Genomic DNA, 17,817 nt, shown 5'->3' on the forward strand with positions numbered 1-17,817 from the left:
CTAGCATGGACTTTGATTTGATTGTTGCTACTCCTGTGGGAGATTCTGTTGTGGCCAATAGAATGCTTAGAAATTGTATTGTGATGATTGGTTATAGGGAAATGTCAGTTGACTTAGTACTCCTTGACCTTCAGGATTTTGATGTGATTTTGGGGATGGATTGGTTAGTTTCCTACCATGCCTCTGTTGACTGTTTTGAGAAAAGGGTGACGTTTAGTATTCCTGGTCAACCTAAGTTTAGTTTTGAAGGGAAGCATGTGGACAGACCACTGCGTATGATCTCAACCTTGCGAGCTAGTAGCTTGCTCAAGAAGGGTTGCCAAGGATTTTTTGCTAGTGTGATGAGTAATGAAAGTGATTTGAAGTTGGAAGACATACCCATAGTAAGAGAGTATCCTGATGTCTTTCCAGAGGATTTGCCTAGCTTGCCACCAGAGAGAGAGGTGGAGTTCACCATCGATCTGGTACCAGGAACAGGTCCTATGTCTAAGGCCCCATACAGGATGGCATCTATGGAGCTTAAGGAGTTGAAAGTTCAGCTTCAGGAGTTATTAGACAAGGGTTTATCAGGCCCAGTGTTTCACCTTGGGGAGCTCCTGTTCTATTTGTGAAAAAGAAGGATGGCTCAATGAGACTTTGCATTGACTATAAGGAGTTGAATAAGGTGACAGTGAGGAACAAGTATCCCCTTCCTCGGATTGATGATTTGTTTGATCAGCTACAAGGTGCTTGTGTGTTCTCTAAGATTGATCTTCGGTCTGGTTATCATCAGTTAAGGGTTAGAAGTGAAGATGTACCCAAGACTGCTTTTCGAATTAGATACGGGCATTATGAGTTTTTGGTTATGCCTTTTAGTTTGACTAATGCACCTGCTGCTTTTATAGACTTAATGAATAGGGTATTCAAGCCCTATCTAGATCAGTTTGTGGTGGTTTTTATAGATGACATCTTGGTATACTCAAGAAGTAGAGAGAAGCATGAGGGCCATTTAAGTATTGTATTACAGACCCTCAGAGATAAGCAGTTGTATGCTAAGTTGAAGAAGTGTGAGTTTTGGTTAGACCAAATTTCTTTCCTTGGGCATGTGGTAAGCAATGATGGCATCTCAGTTGACCCTGGAAAGGTAGATGCTGTAGCTAATTGGAGAAGACCTAGTACTGTGACTGAGATTTGAAGTTTCTTGGGACTTGCTGGTTACTATAGGCGGTTTATAGAAGGGTTCTCTAAGATTGCCCTACCTTTAACTAAGTTGACACAAAAGGGAGTTAAGTTTGAGTGGTCTGATGATTGTGAATGTAGCTTCCAAGAGTTGAAGAATAGATTAGTGTCAGCTCCTATTTTGACTATCCCTTCAGGTTCGGGAGGATTTGTGGTGTATAGTGATGCATCTCATCAGGGTTTGGGTTGTGTTCTTATGCAGCATGGGAGGGTTGTAGTTTATGCTTCTAGACAGTTGAAGCCTTATGAAATGAACTACCCTACTCATGATTTGGAGTTAGCTGTTGTGGTTTTTGCACTTAAGATTTGGAGACATTTTCTTTTTGGTGAAACTTGTGAGATATTCACAGATCATAAGAGTTTGAAGTATCTATTTTCCCAAAATGAGTTGAACATGAGATAGAGAAGATGGATAGAACTACTTAAGGACTATGATTGTATTATTCAGTATCATCCTGGAAAGGCGAATGTTGTAGCTGATGCCTTGAGTAGGAAGTCAGTTGGTTCTCTAGCAGCTATTAGAGGGTGTCAAAAGCAGTTACTTGAAGAGTTGAGGAGTCTACAAGTCCACTTTCGAGTTATGGGCTTAGGAGCACTTGTAGCAAATTTCAAAGTACAACCAGACTTAGTTGGGAGAATTAAAACCCTACAAAAGAATGATTCCCGATTAGTACAAGTTATGGAGGAAGTTAAGAGGGGCAGTAAGCCTGATTTTGTTTTGTCAGATGATGAGGTCTTGAGATTTGGGACTAGACTTTGTGTCCCAAATGATGAAGACTTAAGGAGGGAGCTTTTAGAGGAAGCTCATTGTTCCAAGTTTGCAATCCACCCAGGAGGGACAAAGATGTACAAGGATTTGAGGCAAAACTATTGGTGGTCAGGTATGAAGCGTGATATTGCATAATTTGTGGCTCAGTGTTTAGTGTGTCAACAGGTGAAGGTTGAACATCAGCGACTAGCAGGGTCTTTGCAGCCACTTGCTATTCTTGAGTGGAAGTGGGAGCATATTACCATGGATTTTGTGATAGGATTGCCAAGAACCTTAGGGGGTAATAATGCTATTTGGGTGATTGTTGATCGGTTGACAAAGTCTGCTCACTTTTTGCCTATGAAAGTCAATTTTTCTTTAGATCGTTTAGCTTCTCTTTATGTGAAGGAGATTGTGAGAATGCATGGAGTACCAGTTTCTATAGTGTCTGACAGAGATCCTCGTTTCACTTCTAGATTCTGGCATAGTCTACAAAAAGCTTTGGGCACTAAGTTGAGTTTTAGTACTGCTTTCCATCCTCAAACTGATGGCCAATCGGAAAGGGTAATTCAGGTTTTGGAAGACTTGTTGAGAGCTTGTATTTTGGACCTGCAAGGTAATTGGGATGATCATTTACCTTTATGTGGACCCCGCATTTCGCGCTCATGCGTTTCCCACTCGATGGCGAGCTCGATTTTTATTTTCGAAAAATTGATTTTTATTGATTATTTAAAAATGACTTGGAGTCGCCACTTATTTTTGTTTTATTTTTAAAGGGTAAACAAAATAAGAAAGAAAAACCCTAAGTGTGACTCCTTATTTTGGAAAAGGTGATCTACGAAAAACCGGATCGGGTTCGAGGGTCAGGTTACTTATCGGGAAGGTACGGTAGAGACCGTAGCACCCCTCTAAGTCCCTAAAGTCGGGTCTCTACTAATAAAAACGAAGCTGACGTGGCAATTGATGAGCAAATCAATGAATACCTAGGACGAATCATGCACATACGAGAATCAAAACATGCAAAGAAAATGAATAGGATGCGAGTGGATGCGTACCTGATCCGCAAACGACAACGCGCTATCACAAAATGGGGTTAGTGTACAATAAAGAGCATAAACATAACTCACATGTTACTAAATTGAGCACAAAAGTCATCACATGTCACAATTCATTCAGATTAACTTTTATTTTAAAGAAAATTCTTTGATGTAGGGCCCCCACCAAAGCCCGTTTATTTTTAGCATGAATTAATTTCGTAAATCCCATTAATTGGAATTACAGAATTTAAATTCATGTTTATTTTAAATCATTTTAAAATAGTGAAAAATTCGAAAGTGGCTTGCCAAAAAGAAAATGGCGGCCAAATTTTATTGAAGATGGAATTTTGGTACCTAAAGCTCTAAGGACGAATATTTTGGAGTTGAGATTTATTAGAAAAGAAAGTTAGAAATTGGAAGATCATTTAAAGAATAGGATTTAGAAAGCTATTTTTAAAACCAGGAGAAAAGTGGCACGTGGTCAAAGGTGGCCATGCAAAAGGTGGCTATGCAGTGGTGCATAAGTGGGAGATGTGATGAGGAATAACCACGAGGGGGTGAAACCTAGAATGCAACTGTGCTCGCTCTGTCAACAGCGAATCTTCAGTGGAAAAACAACTCATTTTCAGTGGAAGGAATATCATGCGGACTTCAGGTGACCTGGGGGTTCTTTTACATTGGGAGCAGCTTCAACCTCCTCTGCTATGTAGTCCGTGCAGGCTGCTATAAGATTAGAACCACGCTCTAAATGTTCAGCATATTGAGCATTCTTTTTGGCATTTGCAAATGATGGAAGGCCAGATTCGGACAATGCTAACACTTGATTAAAGAGAGTCTTCTCAACACAAACTACGGAACCCAACTTCTCTGCCCTGAAATGCTCAATGTTTGCAATCGGCAAACAATCCAATGTCTTTGTAATGAACTCAATTTCATCACGTTCCATATCCTTTATCGCCAAAATCTTTGCTCAACAACAGATCCGTCACTGCATCTCTCTATGTATTCTTCTGAATCAACAGAACATTACAGTCAGTACCTTTAATCTTCTTAACCATACCCGGAATATAATCTCCCTCTTCTTTCAATGTCTGATCCATTTGGGTATAATCAGAAACTACACTACTCTGCTCAATATCAGTCCTTGGAGTCGAAACCTGGGACTGAATCACTGCAAACTTAGCGCTCTCCATTCAGCAAAATCTCTCATTTGTCATTATACAGAACATGCAGTGGGATCGGCTATGGGGTTCATTCACATTGTTTGATCCTACTGCCCTTCCATGGCTTCTAGTCTACAGAACATCTCAAACCTCCTGAATATTCTCAACTTTAGCTTCCATGATCCCTGGTACCTGATGAACCCCTTCAATTATTTGCTTTATCTCCAACTTCTTTGAGGTTATTAAAGTGGCAAACAGGTCTCTGATTTGCTCATTGCAGGCTTCAAGCACGCTAACAGATATTTTATATGTAAAAATTTCTATCCTCTCCTCTACAATCCCAAACAATTGCTCCAAAGTATTATAATTGACTCCTCGGTTCTTATTGGTAGTCTCAATCCAAGAAATCCTTTTCTTAAGAACCTGCATTTCATCAGATGAAGTTCTTTCCGTACGAGCGCAAAGTTCTTCCTACCTTATGAAGACATTGCCTGAAGCCACCTGGAACTTTCCCTTGCTGCAACTGCCATCTTACGAAAATCTGAATTCAGTCGGCCCAGGAAGCGGGGCAGCAAACTCTGTACCATATTTACAATGGTGATCCAAACCATTTATTCAAACAGCTTATCAACTGTTTCTGTGAGCAGCTCGAAAGTGAGTCTTCTTCAAAGCCATATTCATATATATCAAAAACTTCATGATGGTTACTAGCATTCTCCACCTTTTTTGTACTTCAACTGTTACAAAACGAGTGATGAGAAAACCACTAACAGTGCAGTGTAGATCGCCATTGACAGCACTATACAGACGGGTCTATGGTTTGGTTTGTGGTTGAACTGAGTTTCCAGGACTGTTTTCCCTCTTCTGCTCCCTACAGCACCTTCTGGATAGATTCAGAATGAATGAGGGACTTTGGAATTTCAACTCGAGAGAGCTTCATTAAATTAGAGGGGAAATTAATTTTCCAGCAACCGGGATTTGCATCACCATTCATCCACTCTTGTTCTAACGCATTTGTCAATCCCACCTTCCACGTGGCAATATCCCATGCAAACATGCTCACAGTCACCCATGCTTAATGGAATTTGCTTCTCTTCACCTGCAACCTGCCCAACCATTGCTCTGCATCCACTTGGAACAATCTTCTTAGCCCCAGATAGGAGCTTGATCCTGCCGAAGATGGCCTTCTCGAGGAACTCCCACGTGACCAGCACGTTGCTGACCCAGCAGATATGAGACACCAGGAGGTGCGCGAGCTCCGGCGACGGCAGCGAAGTCCCAGTGGAGTTAAGAATCAACGAGAGCTGAACCGCCTATAGGAGGGGATCACTGTTCCGGTGATGGCGAAGGCTCTTCGCCGCCGGCGTCGTTCGAGGACAGAACTATCCCTCTGCCAATAACAAAAAGCACCCTGCACGCGTCCTCCCTATAGCTTGCTCTTTCCTCTCTCTAACTAGCCTGGAGACCCTGCTGCAAATGTGGTACCGGACTTCTTCTCGTGCTTGGTTCAGCTTTTACAGTAGCAGTCAGGACAACTTCAACAACAATATGAACAAGAATAGTCCCAGTCAAACTTCTTCGTCCTCATATAGCTGTTGCCAGCATCCCTTCCCCCACAAAACCAGCATGGGCAGGTTTATGACCACTTCCAATTTTCTCATGTTTGTATTATCACCACAAGGTTTCAAGCTTAAGAGAATGAACAGTTTTCCACTCTCTTTCTTCTTTGAAAATGCATTAGCAGGTACTTCCCACTCTCCTGTTGTTTTCTTTTCTTTATCAGTCCCATATATTCTCACAGCAGGGTTTCCATTTTCAATTCTTCCAGTAACCGCCAATTTCCATTTTCCTTCATAGACTACTTGGAATTTTCATGCCAAATTCTCACAACGTCAACCAGAAGTCAGATTGATGAAAACCCATCTTTTTCACCTGAGATCTCTCAACAATACCCCAATGAAAAACGACTAGGCCCAACATGATGCTACACGAAACCCGCATGAAATCACACAGCCATATCAAATAGGTTGCAGCAGTTCACCCATGGTCTAAGAACACCTCCCCTACACGGCTTTATTTCCTCGAAAAGAGATAGAAAATTTGACGCATGCCGCAGAGAGGTACCAGAAAACAGGAGAGTATGGAGAAACAGAGTAGATGAAAAGGAATAAATAAAGAAAAAAACTCAAAGGCCTCACTTCATGAATCGTCAGTGAATCCTCTGATTTGGTGAGTAAAACCCATCTCAAATACAACTATGGGCATTGGCATAATAGAGGCATAGCATACTCAAATCAACAATGGCAAACATGGATGCAAGATTTTATCTCAACAAGCAAACAAGTGGCCTTCATTATCCACCCCAAACAAATCAATGAGTATTCAAACATTCATCAAGAGTTGTAAAAGAGTGATAATCATACCTGAAAGCTTCTTCTCCAACTGGGCGTCTCTGGCTACAACTCACTGCTCTGTTTCTGGGTAAGTGCTCAACTCGATATCTCCCTCAAATGGTAGCCCAAACAGCTTCAAAACCTCCCTCCACAGCAGAGAAAGCACACCCTCTCTAACAGCAATGGCATCCTCCCAAAAAAAATATCTCCTCTCCAACTACCCTCCAGAATTTCTCACCCTCCTGGCAGCTCTCTAAACCTGCCTCCCTCGTCTGCTCTTCACTTCCTAAAACAACCAAAACAACCGCCCCCCTCCCTAAAGGTCTCCGCAGCCCCTTCAAAAGCCTCCCAAAAAAAATCTTTTTCTTCTTCTCCCGGATTTGCCCCTCTAACAGCCTCTGCAGAAAACCACCCCAAAAAGCACTACTCTCCCAGCTGCCAGCCTCCACTCTTCCTCACATGCAGCTGGCAACGTCCTCTACAGAAAAAAAAATCAAATACGCTCCTCCTTCTAGAACCTTCCTCCAAGTGTCCATCTCTGATTGGTCCATCAAAAAGCAAGGTTGATTCACCTGTGGCCACTGAAGGTGCGACACGTGGCTCCTTGAGATCATGACACTTGGCAAAATTGGGCTGCACAAAAACGAGCCCTAAATGGGGGTCTACACTTTAGTAGAGTTAACCTATAACAATAGTTTTCAAGCTAGAATTGGGATGGCACCTTTTGAGGCATTGTATGGTAGAAAATGTCGATCTCCTATCTGTTGGAATGATGTTGGAGAAAGGAAACTTTTGGGGCCTGAACTTGTGCAGTTGACTGTTGAAAAAGTTGCTTTGATTAAAGAAAGATTAAAAACAGCTCAAAGTAGACATAAGAGTTATGCTGATCATCGTAGGCGAGATTTGGAGTTTGAGGTGGGTGATCATGTGTTCTTGAAAGTTTCACCTATGAAGTCTGTGATGAGATTTGGGAAAAAAGGAAAACTTAGTCCTCGTTTTGTGGGTCCGTTTGAAATATTAGAAAGAGTAGACACTTTGGCATATAAAGTAGCCTTGCCCCCAAGCCTGTCTAAGGTTCATAATGTGTTTCATGTTTCAACTCTAATGAAGTATATTTATGATCCCTCTCATGTTGTGGAGTTGGAGCCTATTCAAATTTTTGAGGACTTGACCTATGAAGAGGTACCCGTTCAAATTGTGGATGTGATGGATAAGGCACTACGACATGCTGTTGTTAAGTTAGTAAAGGTCCAGTGGAGCAATCATAGTATCCGAGAGGCCACTTGGGAGTTAGAAGAAGAGATGAGAGAAAAGCATCCTCAATTATTTCAAGATTCAGGTATGTCAAGTTTAGAGGACTAAACTTTTGTTAAGCAGTGGAGGATGTAACACCCAAGTTTTCTTTTTAAAGGGTAATTTAGGAAATTCTTAATAATGATATTAAATTAATTAATTAATTAATTTAATAAAATGGAAGAGGGGTGAAAAGGTAATTTTACGAATAATACCCTAGGTATAAATAGAAAATTCTCTTCTTTCTGTTCTTTTTTTAATCGTATTCCTGTTCGCAGAGAGTTTCCAGAGAACGTGAAGTTGTGGTCAGATTTCAAGGTTTGAAGAACAAACCTCTATAGGTAAGTTTCTAACCCCTAGATTATTATTTTAGATTCATTAGTTAATTTCAAGCACATTAGATATATTTTTTTTTGAAAACCCCAAATCTAGATTAGGGTTAGATTATTTTTTTTTAATTCGTTTTAATATCAAATAGTGAAAATCTAAGATTTTGATTTTATTATTGGAATTTGGGAGATCTTAAGTTTTATTAGATGGAAAAAAAAAAATTCCTTGGAAGGTTTCGATTTTAGGTTAGGGTTAATTTTATTAAAAAAAAAAAAAAAAAAAAAAAAAAAAAAAAAAGGTGTACGTGTACTGTGCTACTGGAAGCATGGAACAAAACAAAAGAAAAAAAAAAAGGCGTGTGCCAGGAAACCCCTTATATATATATATAAAATGGATCATAATGGCAATGGAAAAAAAAAACTTCCTTTTTGGTTTGGTGTACTCGAGATAGGTTGAGTGGCTTTGGAATTGGTTAATTAAAATAATAGGAAGCCCCTTATATATATATATATATATATATATATATATATATATATATATATATATATATATATAGAATTTTATAGTGAAATAAAATTGTAATTTAATTAAATTAGTAATGTATTATTAGAAACAAATTGGGAATTTATTAATCATAATTAAATAAGGAATAGAGTAATTAAATTATTACTTTGTTAATAAAAAAATATTAATCTTAACGTTTAGAAATTTTAGAATTATCAGATTTATATTTTGAGGTAAATAGTAATAGTGGTCTTTTTATTGTGTTAGGTGAGGAGTAGACTTTTCAGGGTTATTTTTCCTTCAAGGTCTTTGCATATTTTGAGGTAAGGGAAGTTAATGCAATATTTATAAAATTAAATTATTTTATATGTTATTTTGAATTGTGGAAAAGAAAATGATATTTTGTTACCATGCATGGATCAAACTGTTTTACACTAAATATTATGTTGGAATATTTTGTTTTATTTATGACACAAAATATGGAGATATTATGTTGTGTAAATTTGAATACTTGAACAAAACATCACTCTGGTTTATTTGGCCCTTGTCAATGGGATATAATAGTTGACTATTCGGCCATGTCAACGGGATATAGTAGTTGACCTTTACATTTCTTGGTGGGAATGTAATTGATTTGGACCCCAGCCTCTAAGGGTTTGGTTAGAAGTTACTAGTACTAGTAGTGTTTGGTTCTGCCCACCAGGAACAATTTGAGGCTAGCCACCCATTTGAAAAGTCCCACCTAACTGGGCATTTGATATTTGATAACCAGAATAATGAAAAATTGAATGGATTTGATTGAATCTTATGTGAAAGTGTTTGAATTTGATATGAAATTGGTTGGTTGAATTTTGAATATATTGGTATTTTTGAAACTCTGATATTTGATGAGAAAAAAAAATTGATATCTCCTATTTGAAATGAAAATATTTGATCCATAAACTGCATTAATATTCCTTATTGGGCTGTGAGCTCATTCCCAATTGTTGAAAATTTTTCAGGTACTCTTAATTCGGGTGAGGAGTGATGGCTAGGCTGAGGAATGGTCATCATTAGGATTTGACTTAGGATTTTATGTTGGATTTTGTTTTAACTGTTAGTTATGTTCATTTGGATCATTTGGTATTTGGAAGTTATTTGGAAATTGAATTTTGAGGATTTTAGATTTTGTTCCGCTACTCTGAACAGGTATATGGTAATTGGTAACATCCAGTTACAATATGATTGTTTGGGTCAGATTATACTTTAAGCCTTCGGGTTTGAGGTGTGAAATGACCATCACGCCCTTGGAGTGGGTCTTGGGGCGTGACATTAAATGTCTTAAAAATGTTCTTTACGTGTTTTAAATATAGCGAAATCATCTTTCTTTTTTTTTTTTTCTCCCAACCCTACTACTAAGAAAGATGTTCACTTTTTAACATATCCCATATATGCAGGTTCATCGGCTTGATACCTTATAATAGAACTCATATTTGATAGAACTATTAGATAAAGGAATTTTCAAAAACTATTTTAAAAAATTGTTGTACATACGGTACAATTTTAGCGTTAATATTTTTTCAAAATAATATTTTCCCTTTGATTTTTCCCTTTGATTACAAATCGAAAACGGACAATGAAAATGTTTTATTTGTTTTAAAAGTTAAAGGGTGTAGAGTGCCTAATTCCTAAATGACTTTATTAAAAGGTAAATGACAAGTATGTAATCTTTTTGTGATTTCTTGGACTTATAATAAGATTTTATGAAGCCTTTTCCTTGTTGTGAAACTTTTTTTCCCTTTAAGAGTCATTTTACCCATCTAAATCCTTCATTAAAGGAATTCACTATTATTTAATTAAATATGGAATTCAATTCAAAGAATTTGGTTCCTTGATTGTAACGGCTTATTTCCTTAATGAAGGAAATTTGCAAATAAAAGATTTTTTTTTTTTAATTCTCTTTTAAGGAAGATTTATTTTTAGTTTTTTTCATTTACTTCAATTGCAAAATTTGATTTTAGTTACAATTTTAAATTTTGTAACCTTCTAAATTTCATTATATGTCCTCTTTTGAATAGATCGATGTCATGTATCTAATGTGTGTGATCCATCACTAATTTAAATTTTAATGAATCGAGAAATCATAATTTTAAAGACTAATTTAATAATAATTTAATTTATAAAAAAATTTAATGTATATAACTGTTTTTTAGAATTATTTTTGAAAATAACTTGCAACGCGTCGTTTATAGATGAAGTAAAAGGCATGCAATTTGTCATTTAGATTTGCATTCTTAAGTTAAATGTAAATTAAGAACAACACAGGAAGCCAGTGTGCTTCAAGTTAAATGTAAATTAAGAAAACAATTAAAATAAAATAATGTAGGTAACATGAATCCAATTGAGGAATCCGCAAAATAAAAGAAATCACACATAACGAGCAAACACAAGGGAAAAATCAACGAAAATGCCAAAGAGAAGGATTGAAAGTCCAAGGAAGTTGATTGTACGAGCTTGATTCGAGTGGTACTTGTCTCCCAAGAGTGTAGCTTTCTCCATCAACCCGGTCAGGGCAGAGGATATTGCCATGTATAATAGGGCCCTACCCCCACATATGTGCCATGGAAGCGCCCTTGCTCTTGTCCCTGGCGAAGCTTTTGGAAACATGAACAACACAAACCCAACCAACCACTGCAAAATACGTACAAGTCAGAAAAACAAGAGGGTGAAGCTTCCGTTAATAAATGGAGTGTTTATCCGATTCATGCCAGACATGGTATTTTGGATAATAGATGAGGTTATTGTTAGGTTGTTTTACCTGCAAGAGAAAAATGCTGAAGGTGGCAATGCCTACCCATGAATGCAAGCTATAGAAATCTTCTATATTCTCCTTGTTATGAAACTTTAAAACAGCATGTATCCCAATAATTCCCATACAAATAGCAATCAGGTGAAGCAGCAGGTGAATAAACTTCTGGACAGCTTTTTCTGCTGCTATCGTCTTGTATGCCATCATTCCTGTTCACCCCGCCAACCTAAGAATCATTTCTTTTTGCATTTTGAATGTATGACAGAAAAAAGAGAAAAGGAAATAAAACCTCATGACAACTATTTTAGTCTCAAGTATCTGGAAGTTGCTAAGTTTTCTTTTGTTTTCCTTCGTTTTCTTGGCAACCAATTAAATAAAACACTTAAATTTGGAAAGAAAGAAGTGTCTTAGAGAAAAGTTACACAAGTTTTCACCTTCACCCGAGAGAAAAATAAACCCAAAGAACATCATGAATGGATGAACCTGACAAAAGAAAGTAAAACAAGGTTTAGTACGTGCACTAGAGTTCAATTTGTTGTGTAATTTTTGTTTCAGAAAGTAATTAACAAGAAAGCATGGAATTCAACTTACATTAAAAATACGTTCTGAAATGTCAGATTCAAGATTAAGACCTCCACGATAATGCAATAACCAAAACAGCAATAGGATGAGAGATAAGATGCCAAACGAGTGTGCTAGCACTGTTAAGCCGGAGGTTGACCGCCGAAACATGACCCTACCAGTAGCGTCCATGGCGGAGGGCAATGTGTAAAAGTTGAAACTTGGATGAAGGAAATTAAAGGTATTTTGGGCTAAAATTTTCTGTTTCTGATGATGTTTGTTTACTGGGTTTTTTTTTTATAGATATCTCCTGTCACTAAAAGGTATAAGAGAGCGCTTTGTTCTAGGTATTTCTTGATTAGCAAGGTTGGAATATTTGTGTGAGGAGACTTTGAGCTTTAGCAAGGCATAACCGGAGGAAATTAAGCCAGATAAAAGCCAAAAAGCATACCCAGGGGATTTGTTCCAGAGCAGTACTACCCATGCGTGAAAGCATCATGGCCATCCACTGGTAAACCTTTTAAAGTCCATTACTTTCAATGATTCAAACAGTTAAGAGGAGCTAGCTAGTATGGGAAGTGGCAGCTCAGATGGGTGTCATCACAGTCCTTTGAAGCCCGAGATGAATGGAAATGGTCATCAGTCCATGACTCCATGCTAGAGATGCTTAATTAATAATCATTTGATTTGTATCATATGTGTACATAGGACATCAACTGATTCTGATCCTAAAAGACTGCAAAAAAAAAAAAGCACCAACATCCCCCAATAGTAAAAGCAGGACAAGTCTCAATCAGGAAAACGATGTTTTGCATAAAGAAGCATATGGTTAAAAGCTTTGTGTGTGAAAGAGTGGCCCTGGTAGACCATGACAAGCACCTTTTACACTGCAGCTAAGGAGTTTAAATAAGGTTTCAGAATGCACAACATGAAAAGATGAAATAAATGTAGTAAAAATTGGAGAAGGGGGCTCTGATTCTTGGGCTAGCTACGGTACACGGGCATAGCTCCGAAAACGAAAAAGAATAAAAAAGTACATGAAGAATGGGATAGGCCACAGATGTTACCTAAGTAAGGAACATCTCCGTTGCTCACCACATATTCCATTTAATGCTTCTCACCTCTTCTTTGTTTCATGCAACTTTTAGTAATGGTGAATTGCTTTAAGTAAAGCATATATGTCATTCATGTCCCCATGCATGTCATAAGATTTGAGCTCGACCCAGATGAGTTTGACGGATCTTCCACAAAAGAAAAAAGCTGAAGTTATCCGATTCCTTGGAGGTAATTTTTTTGCTCATTAGAAAGAGGTTCCAAAAATTAATTTGGCAATTATCTTTCAAACAAAACAAACAAAAAACTTCATGGGAAATTTACACCCTGATAGGTGTGTTCCATAATACATTGTCAATTGGCTTCTTTAAGTTAAGAGTAGTCATTTTTATAATCCTTGCAGCCAACTTTCTGTTCATTTACTTCATGGAATTACTTAGCAGAGTTTCGACTGATCACTCCAGCTCTTTTCTGAATTTGCAGGCTGTCTTATTTGTTGTTTCTATAGTTTCTTAAGAAAAATTTTGTATCTGAAGTACCAGGATCCTCAATTCAATTGTATATTCAATGCGAGAGTGCTTTCAAGTATGAACAACAGAAAGAAAAGGTCTGCCAAGCAGTTGATCACAGCCCATTTCCTTTTATACCGGCCTGAAATTCAAATGGCCCATGGACCTCCGGTTGTTGCAAGGTCATCTGAACCACTTCCAAAAGAAACATGAAAACCTGAATTGAATTCAGTAGTGTCAGTAAAAGACTCTATGGTTGAAACGCCAGTAGTAGTATTTAAAGCTGTAATTTGGGCGGATTGGATTGGGTTGATCGTTAACTCAAGCTCGACCCATCCAATCTTTAATTTGATATATTCAATCCAATTCAATCTCATTTCCTTAAAGTTCAATTTATTTGAGTTACACTCAAATTAGTTGAAGATTCAAAATTTATTAATAATAACAAAAATATAAAAATAAATTTATTTATCTTTCTAATATATATATTGATATTTGTGATGGTGGGTTTGGGTTTTGAGTCTTTAATTTCTAAAAGTAGGCTAGCCACTGAAACCATCAATGTATTAGACTTGGCCTTAGGCCACTATCCAAGCTTGAGCCCCTCATCATTAATGTGGCTAGCGTTTCCATCCATTAGAACATTTATTAACACAACCTAGCATTCAACACATTTGAGTACCTAAGCCAAATGACTCGTCTCATTTACAAGAGACATGCTTTTGTAAAAAAGAACATATTTAACTCAACAAGTGTTTCTTCAATAAAAACACAACAAAAATTTTTAAAACACATATATGATTACACAGTACTGGATGAAGCTCCCAATTCCCCATTATGGTGACATGATGGCATGTAATGGATTGGCTGAGAATATAGTACCGTGGTTCCTGATTCCTGGTTCAGCCACAAGCAGCCCCAACACCCTTCATAAAAGACCGTGGTCCTGTTAGGTTTCAGTAATGGAAAATGTTCTCAAAAGATTGCTGTACAAATCAATACCATTCTGAGACATTTTCAAACCCAGGCAAAGTAATTTCACCAAGGAAAAAACTGAAAAGAGAGAGAAAAAGGGGAAGTGTGGGGCTAGCAGCTAGCTGACATGAAAGCAAGGTCTTCATCAGAATAAATATTTATAGAACGAAAGCTCGGAAAAGAATGCCTCTGTCACAAGTCACAACCACCATGTAACTGTGATCATTGCTTTTTGCAAATCCCATAGATGGAATATCTAGTAATCATGGAATAACAATCAAGACTTTGAAAAATAACGAGAGGGAGAGAGAGTAATGGTTGCATCAATTATGATCAAGTCCTGTTTTTTTTTTTTTTTTCCCATTCCTTATGTTTTGAAGAGAATGAAAAGGAATCGAATAACCAACTTGAGAGGGAAAATGGTCAACCGTAAAAGTAAAGTTTTAACATCACTAGCACCGTTTGTCATTATCTTTGGTCACATACATGATACAGCTAGATTATTCATTTACCTTTGACAAAATATGATCTCTACTTTCTAAAGGAAATCAGTGAAGCAACAACCAACTAAAGGCAAAAACACAAAGAAAACTTGTTTAGTCCATGCGAGTTAAGTCAAAAGAGGAAGAAAGCTTAAACGAAAAGAGAAAGTAAAAAACAAAAAAAATGAGATCAATTGCTTTTGTGTGGAGGAATATAAAGGATTACATGATGTTTATTTATTTATTTATTTAAATGATTTAGTGGATAAAGATATTTGTCACTAGGATAGAGATGGTTCTTAGCCATATAATGCAAAGGGCTCCCTGCCTTTGACATAGTCCACAACTCATTTTTTTTCCTTTTTCTTTTACGTTTTCGTCCTTGTGATGGATTAGACATGTAGTGGGACAAATTTTCTTATCTGCGTAATTGGGAATAAGGGCTAAGGATGAGTTCAGATGCAATGAAACCAACAGAACTGATGATGAAATGGCATGGGGATGGGGGTGGGGGTGTGTTTGAACAGAAACTCAACTGTTTTTTAATCCCATTCATGGCTTAAATCTGGGAACGCATGTGGAAATTTTTCGATCTGAAAATTAATGGGAAAATAGAAAGAACGTAAAGCTAATTCGTTCTTATTTTACAATCTCTCCATACCAGCTGTATCATATATATCTGATGTTCCAATCATATTTTGTTCATAGAATGACATCCACACGCCACACATGGGCGATGAAACCAGAGGACAAGCCTATGAGATAGGCGAAAAGGAATGAAGACAGAGGCTATAGAAAAGGTAGGGTGGTGGAATGAGTGAAGCGAGAGGCGCCTAAGGTGTATAATGATAGAAGGGAAAGCAATAACACGGAATATTAAGCACTAAAAATCGGAATGGAGGCCTAGGGCCAAGGCCATCATCTCGCCACATTAACGCGTGGGACTGCATATTCCCACTAGCCCATGCGGATGATGACCCTCCCCCATGGCCTCCATCTCACCGCTGGATGCTGATTTAGCCATGGATGTGGACATTCGTCCACACAGCCTTCCACCCCAAAATGAAGCTTCTCTAATCCCCACCATGCCCGCCCACGACTCTTTCAACTGTCCCACACCGCACACAACCTTAACCCCCCATTTCTGTCATAATATGCATCGCCATTTTCTGCAACAGCTTGCAAGTAAACCATCACAATCCCAGGATTAATACATCTCATCTCACCCCACACATCACCATTGTTCTTTTGCACATTGTGGGGCTTTTAGCAATATTTCTCCATATTTTCTAATTCTTTTTTTAACCAGGAAAATGACGTGATGAGCATCCGGGTTCATGATTGTGATGATGATCGGTTGATGGACAGCTGTCAACACATTGTAGTTTTCTGAATGACTCGGAATATGTTGTAGACTTATTCGAGTACAGAAAAATTAAGCTTCAAAATAATATCTCTTGATGAGATGATTCCAATTGTAGAATCATATCACCCATATCTTCTCTTATCTTCCTGCAATACTAACCTCACCCACCCAAATATTTCTAATGAATAACCCTTGTCTTACGTGTATGAAATGTCGGGAATAAATGACATGAATGGGCCTCCACAAGGCCACTAATTAACACTGTAGAGTTGTTGAATGAAGAGGAACCCCACCATTTCACAGTTTTCTTGTTTTTTTTTTTTCAATAATATATACACTTAATTATTTATTGGGCTCCACTTTATACCTGCTCTTCTATTCTATCAGTCTGTCACTGTGATTTTTAATTTTATAAGGCTTGTCCAGCGGGAGGCAAGGGAATGGTACGTTACATGCTCAGTAACGGCTACCTTTGTCAGTCAAGTTCATATCAAACATCTAAAAAAGCTAGTTTAGTTTTCCATATAGCTAATATGCAATCTTATCCCCTAAAGATAATGACATGGGAATCCAATTGATTACAAAATTAGTTACGACATTCAATTTCAAACCCTCAACCACCACCACCTTTCAGCTGTCCAATAATTATAAGCTACCTTCCTTATACAGTTGAAATAAGTAACTAATGTTAGTCGGTTGACGCCGGTTAACAGGAAAAAGTGAATTCATACCCATCCTTTAACACTAAGGTTAATTTTGAAGTTGGGTATTATTTCCCTCAGAATACTTAATAATTTCATTAAGTAATAATAAAGGTGTATAATCTCAACAACTTGGGTTGTGAAAACAGGAAAAACATTTGGAAATTCAGCTGGTAAAAATTTGGAAGATAGTGTTTGATTTTGTGAATTGGTAAGAAAAAATGGCAATGGGCCCAATTTACAAAATTGGGGTGGACACCCTCCGCCTTTTGCTCTTCAAGCCTCTGGGCTCCAACCCCCTACTACCCACGCTCACCCTCCTAGCTTTCACGGGTCTTTCTTTCCTTTTTCATGAATCCAAGCTCTAAAGTGGCTTCTCCTCTGCCTTTTGGCTAGTAATGGCTGATGATGTGGTGGGGTGCCACGTATGATCTGGATAAAGCCGAATTCGGCTTCCAAAACCACGTGGCAATCCATATCTGGCCACACTTCAGCAATCGAAAAACCTGATAGGCGTCACTTTGTTTGACACGTTGTGGGGAATAAGCGGATGGTCCCCACCAGCTATTTGTTTTTTCTTTTTCTATTTTTTTTCTTTTTATCAAAGGAAAAATGGGAGAACAGAGAAAAAGCTCGATTTCTTAGACAGGCAAACATCCCCCAGGAGGAAGAGAAGCCTCAACCTTGTCTCCCAAG

The 17,817-nt window shown here is 37.8% G+C and overlaps 1 protein-coding gene across 1 annotated transcript; it reads right to left on the reverse strand.

Moving 5' to 3' along the window:
• Nucleotides 1-10,948: 10,948 nt before the first annotated feature.
• On the reverse strand, nucleotides 10,949-12,321 carry LOC117921762 (probable transmembrane ascorbate ferrireductase 3). Its single transcript, XM_034839724.1, has 4 exons — nucleotides 12,066-12,321; nucleotides 11,909-11,957; nucleotides 11,484-11,683; nucleotides 10,949-11,356 (listed from the first exon to the last, which is right to left on the reverse strand). The coding sequence occupies exons 1-4, from the start codon at nucleotides 12,225-12,227 to the stop codon at nucleotides 11,093-11,095; spliced, it is 675 nt and encodes a 224-aa protein (XP_034695615.1). The 5' UTR covers nucleotides 12,228-12,321; the 3' UTR covers nucleotides 10,949-11,092.
• Between the last annotated feature and the right edge of the window lie 5,496 nt (nucleotides 12,322-17,817).

This window comes from Vitis riparia, chromosome 1 (assembly GCF_004353265.1).
Source record: "Vitis riparia cultivar Riparia Gloire de Montpellier isolate 1030 chromosome 1, EGFV_Vit.rip_1.0, whole genome shotgun sequence".
In the NCBI taxonomy this organism is placed as follows: domain Eukaryota; kingdom Viridiplantae; phylum Streptophyta; class Magnoliopsida; order Vitales; family Vitaceae; genus Vitis; species Vitis riparia.

Coding starts and splice junctions, on each gene's coding strand:
- LOC117921762 (XM_034839724.1), bottom strand. CDS start 12,227: ATGGACGCTACTGGTAGGGTCATGTTTCGGCGGTCAACCTCCGGCTTA. Junction 11,958..12,065: donor TTTCAGAACGTATTTTTAAT/GTAAGTTGAATT, acceptor TTCTTTTGTCAG/GTTCATCCATTCATGATGTT. Junction 11,684..11,908: donor TATTTTTCTCTCGGGTGAAG/GTGAAAACTTGT, acceptor CGGGGTGAACAG/GAATGATGGCATACAAGACG.